Source organism: Talpa occidentalis, unplaced genomic scaffold, assembly GCF_014898055.3.
Source record: "Talpa occidentalis isolate TD23 unplaced genomic scaffold, MPIMG_talOcc4v2.1 talOcc4.3, whole genome shotgun sequence".
Lineage (NCBI taxonomy): Eukaryota > Metazoa > Chordata > Mammalia > Eulipotyphla > Talpidae > Talpa > Talpa occidentalis.
The window spans coordinates 36,241,066-36,254,943 of NW_023603184.1; the positions used below are offsets into that span (position 1 = coordinate 36,241,066).

At 35.0% G+C, this 13,878-nt stretch overlaps 2 protein-coding genes across 2 annotated transcripts; one reads left to right on the plus strand and one right to left on the minus strand.

Moving 5' to 3' along the window:
• Positions 1-3,762: 3,762 nt before the first annotated feature.
• LOC119254993 (olfactory receptor 52P1-like) lies at positions 3,763-4,758 on the plus strand. Its single transcript, XM_037522015.1, has one exon. It carries the CDS (start codon positions 3,763-3,765, stop codon positions 4,756-4,758), a length of 996 nt encoding a protein of 331 aa, XP_037377912.1.
• Positions 4,759-8,136: 3,378 nt separating this feature from the next.
• On the minus strand, positions 8,137-9,087 carry LOC119254656 (olfactory receptor 52A5-like). Its single transcript, XM_037521757.1, has one exon. The coding sequence runs from the start codon at positions 9,085-9,087 to the stop codon at positions 8,137-8,139; it is 951 nt and encodes a 316-aa protein (XP_037377654.1).
• Positions 9,088-13,878: the final 4,791 nt, after the last annotated feature.

Genomic DNA, 13,878 nt, shown 5'->3' on the forward strand with positions numbered 1-13,878 from the left:
CAATGTCAAAAGGCATAAAAATATATATATGCATGCCAACCTGGAGTTGATTGTAAGGAAATAATCACAGGTACGTATTAATATTTGCCCAAAGATGCAGATGCTAACAATGTGATGGCTATTAAATTAAGTTCCAGTCATAGTCTAAAATGTTTGACAGTGATTGGAAATGTTGTAAGAGAAAAATATTTAATAAATGTGGCTAAGCACAGAAAAAAAAAAAAAGGTTAGCAATGTCCTTATCTTTTCTGATAGTTTGCCCACATTGAATTGGTTTTCTCTTCACACAAATTTCTTTAGTAGATCAAATATTTGTTTGGCATCTCATTTGACTGGCTATCCTGGGACAGTCCCTAAAGACTGTGAACACTCATAAGTACTATCTACATACAAACCCAGCGGTGTTTACAAAGTTGACATAACTGTTCCAGAGGGACATTTGTTACTGCTCCGTGCTAATCCTGGTCCAGTCCTCTTTCCCCTTTGATATTATGTCTCCTGAGTGTACAAATAGCCATCAAAAAGAGGGGTCTCCTGAGCAATGGAATAGTCCATTACAAAGTAACCAAAACTACAAATTTAACCTTGGAAACCTCACTGTCTAAATAATAACCACTGACATATATTTAAACTATTACCACATGTGCATATTGGCCTAGATGCTATGCTGGAAAATTATCATTTGAACATTTTCAAAAATAGTGACAATTTTACTGTCATTTGGAATATATAATGAGTTGTGGGATAGAGTTTAAGAACAAGTATGTAAAGTTAGAATGGAAAAGAAAATGTGAAAACATATAAATGATGTTATACATGTATGTGACATGAAAGGTATTTGAGTACTATAAATTAGTAGCATAGAAGAGGAACCAAAAAAATAATTATTTTACTGTTGTGGATAAAAGTCATACTAGGTCACTATTGGACTGTTTTTGGAAATACCTCAGGTTTATGCTACAGGGCAATCCCTGGTAATGTGTGAGTCACATAGCCAGAAATAATTTAGAAAGTACGTATTCAAGACAGCAGTTGAAACAAGTGAAGAACAGTCAAAGACAATTAATGGACTATCTCTGGTGGGTCAGAAGCCTGAAGACAAGGTAAAAGTCTGTGAATATACAAGATCTACAGAAACATCTTAACTTTCCTCAGAACCTGCTAAGATTTACTGATATTCAGTAACTTTCTTTACGTGTTCACTTTTGATGAAGGAGATTGACATGAAAATAAAGACAACAAACATATGGTAAAACTCTAACAGAAATGGGGAACTTAATGGCTGCTTGAAGTATTGGAGATTGAAAAAAAAAACAGAGGAGGTAAGATTAATTCTGAGATATTTTAATCTGTTATCTGGGTGATAACTGTTGCCAACAAATAAGATCCATTATGCAAGGGAATGGGAGAACTTATTGAATTCAGTTTGTGGTAATGCGAGGTATTATTAAAATAACATTATAAAATATAAAATGCACTTTAAGAAGACTCTATAAGGAAATATGGTATTCTTCTAGTGAAGTCCTCTGGTCTCTAGAGGCAGATGCCAGACATGGAACTGAAAAATGGGCAAAATATAAGAGCCCAGGCTGTCACATAGGCTAGATTACACTCATGGATCAAAAAGGTGATGACAACGTGAAGAGAAATCTAGGGTGGTCTGGGCAGGAATTCCAACTGCTCTGGCAGACAGTCTGTGAAGTAATGTAAAGAATGACCTTATTGCAACAAATAAATTTCTCCAAAACTTCTTTCACTGAGAGAAAATATTCTAGGCAGACGGTGTGAGTGTACAGAAGACCAGGACTTCGGGTAGTTCTCTGTAATTTACTCTGTGTGCACACACTAATGCCCTGACAGAAACATGCCCCATGTAAGGGGAGGTCATGGTCATTTTGCTTCTTTCCCTTGCTCCAAATTAGACATGCTAACATCTTATAAGTGACTTTATTAAAAATAGAGGATAGGCTCTTCTAAATAAATTTGTTGAAAACTAAATGATGATATTTAAATATTTGGTTGTTTTAACAACAGCAATTATGATTGTTAATAATACTGATGTTTCTAGTTGCAACGTATATAAATATATTTGTCTATGTATATGTGTGTTTGTGTGTGTGTGTGTATTCTATTTAGAGTGGACTAGCCTTTACTATGTTTGATTCTGCAGAAAACAGATATAAGAATGGAATTGGGTATACCCAATTCCCCAAAAGGAAATACTCATTTGAGGATATATAAGAGCCAAAGTTGAATAAATACTCTAAAATCTTTCATAATTTGAATGTTTCATATTTGTAGATATCATCTTATGTTCTTAATTCTATCTGGAGCCATGGTCTCATCTCTTTTGTAGCAATTTATGCCATTCTAAGTTTTTATGTTGATTATTCTTAAATATAATGTATTCATTTGTTGTTATAAAATCCTTACAAGGAAACACCCGAAATATGTACTCATATAGACCTGAAATAAGATGATTATTAGTGGACTGCTACTTTTTCCCCCACAAACAGATATTATTAAGGTATCCACACAGGAAGTTTGACATTAGGAATATTTATTATATATCTTGAGTTTCACATTATAAATTTCACATTAAGATTTTCAGGGCCAGATCATAGGGGCAGTGATAAATTTAAAAATCATGCTAAGAAGACCAGATATATAATAGAGGTGTATATGCCAGAGTTATAATAATACTAGGTGCAACTCTGTGGATAGTAAAAAAAATAGAGGTCATTTAACAAAATTAAAGGATGTGGCTATACCGAGAGTCATAAAAAACCACCCTTGCTATTGAACCCAAAAAAGTTGCTCTGCTTGTCACTGTCATGAGGCAGAATAAGCACCAACCAGAAATTATTACTAGGAGTCATGGCTATGCAGAAAATAGAATGGACATTTTTTTCCACCTGATTGCTTACTAAGGCATATTTAAATCATTTGAAAGCATGAAAAAAAAAATCTTCCATTTTTTCCTATTTTTACAATTATGTTTTCCTAACTTCTTATGAAGTTAAAATAGGAATAAATTACAGTTTATAAGATGTTATTATCTTTAATTTTATAGACTTCATTCTTATATTTCATGGTTAGGAGATCTTATTCTGAATTCCTGATTATTTGCTTATTCTCACTATGGATTAGAGCATTAATAAAATAATGGTTGCATTTAGATACCTGATAACTGTTTTTGCATGTGTGTGTGCTATGTATGTATTTCCATACCTGATAAAGATTTCCTTAAAAGACAATTTATTTTTCAAAAAATTTTTATATCATGGAATCTAATGCTGGCTTTGACAAAATCATGAGATTATTATATTACTAACTAATCCTCTAAAAGTAAATTTAAAATTCAGAGTAGAATTGAATCCAATTCCAAATTCAGGGGAAAAAATGTAAAATAGAACTATGGGGACCACACATAACATGAGAAACCAATTACTATATGAAAAGAAGACAATAAATAAAAAACAAAATGAAAATGAAAGATGATTATGCTAAAAAGAAAGCTGAAATAAATTATCTGAAATAAATTATCTGAAACTTTTATTTGTAGGTGGAGATGCTGGAATGAAATGAGGGAATGGTTTACTGATGATATATGGAGGTTTGGCCTTTCATATAAGCAATTAAATAGTGTGTGGAATTCCCAGCATGCAAGGCCAAAAAATAATCATTCTGTCATCCTGATTTCTGGCATGGATGACTGACTGTCTACCTTGTACCTGCGTATGCAAACTCTCAAGTTTTAACATGGCAGACAATGCTACACATCACTACATCTCATCTTTCTTCTTGGTTGGTATTCCTGGTTTGCAAGATCTTCACTGCTGGATCGGTATCCCTGTCTGCCTCATGTTTGTCCTGACCCTGCTGGGGAACAGTGTCATCATCATTACAATCAAACTAGAGCCAAGCCTTCACCAGCCCATGTATTTCTTCCTTTGCATGCTGGCAATGAACGACGTGGCTCTTGTCTCCTCCACTGCCCCCAAGATGCTTGGAATCTTCTGGTTCGATGCTCACAGATTTGACTTTGATGCCTGCTTAACACAAATGTATTTTATCCACACATTTTGCATAATTGAGTCAGCACTCCTGGTAGCCATGGCTTTTGACCGCTATGCAGCCATTTGCATCCCGCTGCGGTATACAACCATCCTGACAACACCAATGGTCATTAAAATGGGTCTGGCTGGTGTGATCCGAGCTGTATTTATGGTTTTGCCTTGTCCTCTTCTCATTAAGAAGTTACCATATTACACGAAATATGTCATCAATCATACCTACTGTGAGCACATGGCTGTAGTGAAGTTGGCCAATGCCAACACTCTCATTAACAGAGCATATGGCATCTCTGTGGCCCTTTCAGTCACGACACTGGACCTAACGCTCATAGCCACATCATATATCAAAATCCTCCAGGCAGTCTTCAGACTCTCTTCCCAGAATGCCCGCTCTAAAGCACTGGGCACCTGTGCTGCCCATGTGTGCACTATGCTTGTCTTCTACACTCCTGCACTGTTTAGTTTCCTAACTCACCGCTTTGGCAAGAAGGTACCTCCAAGTGTTCATATAATTTTTGCAAGTTTGTATCTTCTAGTGCCCCCCATGTTCAACCCAGTGGTGTATGGTGTGAAGACCAAGCAGATTCGAGACAGAGTGGTTGGTCTCTTATTTCCTCAAAAAAAAATTTCTGAAAATGAAATATTTAAGCACAAACCCATGTTAGTAGAATCCATTTCATAAAATCATAGTAATTAACTGTAGTTGTCACCTCTTCCCAGCATGCTATTTCTCTGATTCAACTATGACTTTAGGAAGGATGCTGATTTTGACTTTATTTGCTCTATTTTCATTTTATTTTACAAATAAAGTCATGCCTCTACATGGGAATAAATATAAAAATTATTATTTATCATTAAAATTATAATTTCATATTCTACACGTATTTATCTTCTATAATATCCCCATATGTGAAATGATAAGGTAATTATTATAACAATTCAAAATTTCTCAATACATTGGCCAATGTAATTAATAATTCATTTCCAATTTTTAAGTGTTCAGATTAAAATCCTTGAGTTCACTCATTATTTCAGGTTTTATTTTGCTTATTTTAATAGTTATAAATGGCTTAACAGTTATATAATGATCAGTGTGTATCTGTCTGTTTAATAAGTGCTATGCATGTATTTGCTTCTTTATTCCACCTCTGTACTGCCAGGAAAGTTTTATTTATGAGAACAACAATAAATTTCCGATAAGAAAATTGAGACACAGAGAGCTTATGTGAGTTGCACCAGTGTAATTCACCTTGAAACGGGGAATGTTAAATTTGAGCCCAGAAACTCACACTTTCAGAACACATGATACCTACCATTCCATATTACCCAATTATAATTTCTTCATCAAAACAAAGATTAAGGTATCATTTAGGCTTATAATATTGGGGAATTACTGCCAATAAGTACATCAGAGTCCAAAGCATTAGGAAATACAACCAACCACACACAGCACATTCACGCACATATACACAGCCATACCCACATTATATAGATTATTATCTCTACATCTTGTTGCATCAACAAATATTGAAAATCATGGAGTGCACTAAAATTATACAGAAACCCCAAACTACAGATTTCATTCATTTTTTTGTTCCTTTTTGGTGTTTGCAATTTTCTTCCCCAAGGTGAGAAGAAGCTGGTTGCCATTAATCTAAGTTTTCAGGTCCATCAGTTTGAGATTTAACATTTGGAAAAATATTCTATGAGGTTTGTAGAAAATTGAAATTATAAATCAGAGACATCCTGCAGGGGAGGAGGAGGGAGAGGGATCAGAGGGAGGAGCACGGGAACTGAGGTGATGGTGTGCTGGTGCATTGGTGAAGGAAACTCTATGCTATGCGGACTACACCTGAGGGGGTGTGGGGAAGCAAATACTGTTTAAAAAAGAACAATGATGTGGGCCTCCCCGGTGGTGCAGGGGTTGAGCGCTGGTTTGCGAAGCTGCCCGCAGCCTCTGCAGTGCCGGTTCGATCCCCGGCTGCTCCCCGGCCACTGGAAGAGGGTCCCACATGGTGCGCAGACCTCTCCTGCCGCCCGCTGCTCCCCTCAGCAGTGTACTCGGTCCTTCTGCCTGCTCTGCTCCCCACTCTGGCTCTGGTGAATTCTCTCACCCTCCCGTGCTTCTGACTGTACACAGAGCGTGTAAAAATAAATAAATAAATCTTTAAAAAAAAAAAAAGAACAATGATGTTAAAAAAATATATATAAAAATTGAAACTCTGCCATGAATGGAATTGTATTATTTATTACCTTAATAAAGTTGTATTCTTTATATATAGCATCAGTGTCATACTAGGCACTCTAGATATGAAAAAGAATTAGACAGACTTTTCCTAAAACTTATTTATAGATGTCAAGTAGAGATACATAACAGGGAATCCTATCTCCTTCACTAAGTGTTAGCATAAATAGAATTTGTTGCATATGTTTTGCCACCCAGACTGTCCTTCAAAATCACTTTTCTAAATGATTATCACAAAAAGTCCATGAAACAGTATAAGATAGTCAGTTAGGCATTCAGGTAAGGATATCAAGAAAAGTCCAATCATTGTATTGGGAAATGAAGATATTTTTACTTTAATATTTAGGAACGCATGACAAAGAATGAGAGCAGAGAAAAAAAACTAAAAAAAGTGAATACATCTCTTGAAGAGAATAATGTCAGAAGCAAAAACAAAAATCCATGTAATTGACAATCTTCACACTTTTGGCACCGTAGAGATGAGTGGTCATATTTGGAATCACAGGACAGTGTAATGTTAATATTGAAACCCCCACACAAGTTTCTGTGCACAGATGACCACAATTCCATGAGTAAAAATCTGGTCCAAAACTAAACATATTAACATAATGAAATGGTTGCTTTTTGTTCCTCTAAATTCTGACACTATAATTCACCAACTACACATAATATGAACATGTCAGCTCTTATCAAAAATCATGATGCAAACATGTACAAAGGTAGCATATAGGATAAGGGACAGCGGTCAAGTCCAGAAGTCTAAATATTCTCAATGATACTAATACCACAAACTGGCTATATCCACCTGTGGAATTGACTTTATTAGCCTACGTCTGACATTTACACACAAATTTTCTATTTAGGGTCTCTAACAAAATCATCATTCTCTGGTACAAGAAATAATTTACAGCAAGACACATTTTAAGATAAAGTTATTATCTGTTAACATACAAGCCCTGTATGTGAATTGATGTTGATAAATATTTGGAGATATTTCTAGGAAAAAGCAAAAATAACAAAAACGTGTATAAGTATTAAAAAAAGATCAGATATCTAACTTGCAGAATGATTACTTTCCCTTTGAGCAATAGTTACAAAATTTGTTCTTAAAAATATATTGTTATATAAGACCTTAGCAAACCCAAGAAATATATTAACTGGTTATCATTCCACACTTACTACATCGTCCTCACATCAAATTTTCCTATTAGTGTTTGATTTTACGTTAAGTACACTATTATATATTTCTCTTTCATAGACTGTATGGATATTTTGAGGGGAAAGAAAAAATTGTCAATATATTTCGGTTCATAATCTAAAGATAGTAATTTCTTTTCCATGCTTAATTTATAATCATTCAGTAAATAATTTTAGGATGATGAAATGATAGGGGTGACAAATGATAATAGGTAAATGATAGATTTAGTTTCTTGTGCACTAGATACTCAAACATTAGAATGAATTCTTCATGCAGTAGCAAAAATTATCACTTGATATTTTTAAACAGAGGTTGAAATAGAAACATTTAATTTTGCTTACCAAAAATTTGTATCACTGAGAGCTGATTGGCCTTCAAGTAGTTTTTATCCTTTTCACTTTTATGCCATGTATTGACTATATGTGATTCCTTCTGAACAGTGAACTAATCCTGTATCCAAAACAGTATGTTTAAATAGGGATCCGAGACTTATTTTCCTGAATACAAACTAAACTGTACTTCAGGACACAATAAACTGGAGAAAGCACAAAATCTCATCCTAAACAACCTTTTCTCAGTGATGTATGTTGTTTGAGATGAAATAAGATAGTGAGAAATCAAGAAGTCCCCTTAGCGGAGAACAGCTTGGATACCCCATCTCGAATCTGTTTGGTCTTTACCCCATACACAATAGGATTGAGCACAGGTGGAACAAGCAGATAAAGATTGGACAGGAGAATATGAATATATGGTGGAATATGGAACCCAAACCTGTGTGTAAAGAAGGAGAAGAAAGCCAAGAGGTAAAATTCAAGGAAGACACAGATATGTGCAATGCAGGTGTTAAAAGCTTTGAGCCTGGCCTTTTTTTGAGGCAGATTAAAGACAGTTATAAATATTCGGATGTAGGAGAGTGTGATGAAGATTATGTCAAATCCAAGTACACTGAATGCTACAAACAGACCATAGATCTTGTTGATTCGAACGTCCTCAGTTGCCAGTTTCACGATGGCCATGTGCTCACAGTATGAGTGGTAGACCACAGTAGTCCGGTAGTGTTTCAGCCGGCTTTTGATGAGGATGAGACAGGGAGCTACAAGGAGTGCTCCTCTGAGCGTCACTGCAACCCCAAGCTGAGTGAGGAGCTGATGCGTGAAAATGGTTGCATGCCTCAGAGGATCACAGATTGCCACATAGCGATCCAGGGCCATGGCCAGCAGAATGCCTGACTCAACACACTGGAAAGTGTGGATGAGCCACATCTGAAAGAGACAGACATCAAAGTCTATCTGGGGAAGGTGAAACCAAAATATCCCTAACATTTTGGGTAGGATGCAAGTGCTGAGAGCAATGTCTGTTGCTCCAAGCATGGCCAGGAAGAGATACATGGGTTCATGGAGGCTGCGCTCAGATTGGATGACCACCACGAGCAGGGAATTGCCAACCAGAGCAATGATGTACATGGCGCAAAAAGGAATCCCAATCCAGCACTGCACAGACTCCAGGCCCGGGATCCCGACCAGTGTCAGCACTGAGGGCATGAAGACTGTGCCATTGAGCTCCCCCATGGCAGCTCAGAGCTCCAGGTTTACAGCTTCACTTTCCAGGTGCCAGTGTATAATGAGGGTCTCTCTTCTCACCTAAATTCATACAATTAGAGATTGAATGTGTCTTTGAAGTGCATCCTGTCAGACATACTCATTTTTGAAGGTGCAGTTCGATGAGTCCAGAGAAGCAAACAAGAGTTTCCCTGGTTGATTCATCCCAGATTATGGTCCTCTTCTGGGTCTCTTCTCCTACCTTTCCTCTTTATGTTTCTGTCTGCTTCTAGTTTTCTCACACTCTGTCTTCCCCACCCCCTCACACACTCACACACACACACACACACACACACACACACACACACACACACACACAAATACTACAATCATTTGCTCTTAATCACTCACCGCTAAAAGCAAACACCTTTCTAGCCCTGGGAGGGTATAGTATAGGTGTGCATTGTTAGTTAAAATTATTCTTTTAAATATCAGTTTGGACTGCTCTGTTAATAAGATGTAGATATTTAATGATACTTTATCTATATATTCTTTTTGTGACTACCGAAAAAACATTAACCAAGAGGTCAGGCCGAAAGCAAAGAAAGGAATACAATTTCAGGTAAATTGTAACATTAGGTAAATAATTACTTAAAGCATGATCCTAATTGGCAAGGAGACATGACATACTGGATAATTCCATATTACAAGTATCATACACATATATCAGGCATAGAGAAGTATTGTGATACATGGCTACTTTGATTCCAGAGGTGGAAATTAAGAAATTTTTCTCTGGAAAATTGGAGATTAGATACATGGGAGTAGAAAATACAAATGACACATGAATCAAATTTTTTATGGAAATTTACAATTGCTGATTTTGATGTAGGAAAGATAACATCATGTCCACAAGTAAAGTTGTTATGTATGTTTGCTCTAGGAAATTTTTCTATTTTTAACATCTGCCAAACAATAACTTCATTTGAAAATGTGTACAAATACTATTACTTTGAAAAACAGAAATTATGACTGAGAAATGTAATTTTTTCAGACTTACAATATTGCATAGATAATTATATTTTTTCAGTGTCATTCACTTTAGGATATAATTTCCTTGTAAAACATGCATGAAAATCCAGTTTTTACAAACTATTAATATGATTGTTATTCAAAACACAGAATCTAATTATGCTTTGCTTCAAAAGGATGGGGTAAAATGTCTCAAAATTCTCACCTAATGTACTACCTTGGAGAAACTATGAGAGGTAAAGTTTTTCTCCATTAGGTCATGTAAACTAGTGTTAAAATTCTGAAGTATTTAATAAATTCAAAATTTGAATTGTCCTTTAAATAAAAGCATGGTGATTTCCCATATCCCTAATGCATCGTTTCTATTTTATATCTTCTTTGGCCACAGTTTCTCTTACAGAGTATCCTTGGATATTATTACGTAGTTCATTTTCCTGTCCCTCAAATCCACTCCATTCCATCTGCTAAGAAAATGTTAGCACATGTTCCAATTTACACATCTGTGTAAAATTTCCATTTAAAAGACAGTACTGTAACCTTTGCAATTTTATTTTTCTCTTACATATTGAAATTTGTATATCATTAATACACAATATGCCCTTCAATTCTTTTAGCATCCTTTCCCATTACAGAATCTATGCTGATGTCTCATCTAACAAATTCTTTCAGAATCTTTCTCTCTGAAAGATTAGGGTGAATTTATCTTAATGAATCAAATACCTGGTTTCAAAGTTATCTGTCCTATACATTTTCAGAATTAAAACAGATGAAAGCATAAAAAACCAAATTGTATTTTTTATAACTAGTTATAGAAATAGCAAAATCTGAGAGGCATTATCACTCCTTCAAATTGATCCCACTTTTGATTATACCTGGTGAGTGAGCTCACTGTGCAATAGTGTGGGTGGTAAGGCAGTTTGTCAATTTTAGGATCAAATTACAAAAAATTTATCTGGCTTTATATATATTTGACTTTTTTCAAACCAACATTAAAGCAATATAACCAAATAATAACAGGGGGTTAGAATTTCTATACAAAGGATATTTTTATCTATTTTTTTGAATTTCAAAAATTCATATTTCTCCAGAAAAACTGTATATTTTAACATTGATTTGAATTCTCTCTTCTATTCAGTTGTTAATGCATTAGATTCAGCCCTGACACCCTCTATTTCCTTGCCTCTTCTCCATGATTACTCTTCTCAGCCAGTACTCCTGGAATTTTATCCACATTGTTTTCTCTGACTTAGATCTTTCTACCTCCCAATTTATACTTTACTGTACAACATGAGGTTTTTATCATATGGGGGTGTTCAGAGAAATGTCAAAGTATGTGTAGCTGTAGTAGTTGTACATGCTTCATGCATAGCATGAAGACCACAGGAAACTCCCTGGGATCTGGACTCTGTCCACATGGAAACTTACAGTGAAGTGACTCAAGACCCTGGATTCTGGATCCCATCACTCACCTCCAGCACTTCCAGCTCTGTGTCTTCTTTCAAGGAACTAAATTTTCTCGGTCTAAATTGTCTTCACTCATCAATGGGGATAATAATCACCCTTCCTCAGTTAGAAAATAAAAGGACTATCTGAAAATAATGCTTGCGAGCATTATTTGTAAATGATATGTTTAAAGAATGAGTGCCCTATAGAAGTACTATATAGCTGTATGTGCTCAATATTATTTCATTCCTTCAACCATCCTTCTTCATTAAGAAATGTATTTTGAAATTCTATGATTTTAAAAAATGGTTCAATGTGCACTTTGTCCTTCCCTATGCTTGTAATATTTCTTTTAGATTTCACCTGTCTAAAAATATCTCCTTATTATTCAATTATCCACTCAAGCTTCACCTTCTATTTGGAACAACTCTTGATTTACTAGAGTAGAAGTCCATATTCCTCTTGTATGTCTCCCTGTGGAAACGACAGAATGCTTGATGATTATAAACCATTGAAAATTTAATGAAACAATGAGAGTTTGATGTTTCCTAAAATAATTACATATAAAAATATACAATTTTTAATGCTGATGCAAATATGCTTGTCCTGTTCTCAGATGCATGACTGAAGGAAGGAATAGGGAGCTAAAATCAGGAAAAAAGAAGAATCAATATAGAAAAAAATGCTAAGAAACTTGATATCTTAAAGTATAATCTTCATCTATTTTTATTACTACAATTTTACCTTGTTATGTTAACCTGAACAAGAATACATACCTGTCTTGGTTGAAGATTTTAAGAATTTTACTATCCTCAACTTTTCTGAGCAAAGATAAGAGGAGCATATAACCAAGATGACTTCAATAAACAGTCTTCATGTTAAGTTTTAGATAAAATATAAATCTCCTTTTCAGAAAGTCTTCTCAGAGCTGACTCTCAGAGTTAATCCCTTATATATAATTACACTTCAATTCCCTACACTCCCTTTACATCACTGAGACCCCTCTGAGAATACATATTCAGAACCTTACGGTTCCAACCTTCTCATATACATCCACCTTCTCATGCAGAGGTAGCATGCTGTGCAGATAAAGCAATCCATTCTAAGATGCAAATATAGGACAACAATAGTCCAGGATTTAGACAAGAGTCATGAGGCAATTCTTCTGAGAAAATAACAAATGACAAAAATCATCTTCTCTACAGGCCATAAAATTGACTTAAACCCATTTTTATTAATTATAACTAATCATTAATATTGATTTTTTTGCATAAGAAAAGCATATGTAAGATATATTATGAGGCTCTTGGGTCTCCCTCCCTGAACTCAATGAATCTTGTTCTCACCATGAATTTTTTTTATATGTTTACAATTGAGGGGGAATTTAAATTCTTTTTTATTAAGATAGCATTGATTTACAGTATTGTATATGATTTAGAGGAAAAGATTTGGACCCTTTCAGATGTGCATTATTATTCCATACACATCACTAAAGTACCCCCAATCTTTCACCATAAACTATGGAGTTCCCTCCTCCTTTTGTCTCCAAACCTTCAAAGATGAACCAATACCCACACTTCTCAAATTCCTCCAGAATGTGAGAAAAATAACTATCTTCAAGCATGTGTTCTTAAGTTGACATTACTCTGGTACCGACAGGAGGCAAAGATATCAAAAGTTAAAAACTACAAACCTCAATAAAATCTTGGCAAACTTCCCCCTTTAGCAGCCTCAATTCAGCAGTTATATTTCCAGGTTTTTTGTTTGTTTACTTTGTCTGTTCTTTTTTTTGTTTCTCTGTGTTCCACATTATGAGTGAAATAATCCATTGTTTTTCATTCTGCTTGTGAATGATTTCATTTAGCATTAATTCAAAACTCATTTAGTAAGTTATTCCATATAGAATCCCTTCCAGTTCTAAACATGTTGTCACAAAGGTCAAGATTTCATCTTTTTTTTTTACAGCTGAGGAGTATTCCAGTGTGTGTGTGTGTGTGTGTGCATACTGAGATCTATACAAATACATCTTGATCACTCACCCAATCTTGACTTGGGTTGTTTCCACAATTTGGCTATTGTAAACAATGCTGAATTAAATATAAAGCAATCTATTCTTTGAATTAGTGTTTTTATCTATCTTTGGATAGATACTTAGGAGTGGAATTGCTGGATCATATCATAGGTCTATTTTTCATGTTTTAAGAAGCCTCTATACTGTTTTCCATAAAATATAGGTTTTATGGAATGACCGAGGTTTCATTCCCACCATACTGTACAAGATTTCCCTCTATTCCACATCCTTCACATCAATTGTTTATGGTCATTTGAAATTGATATAGACCATTC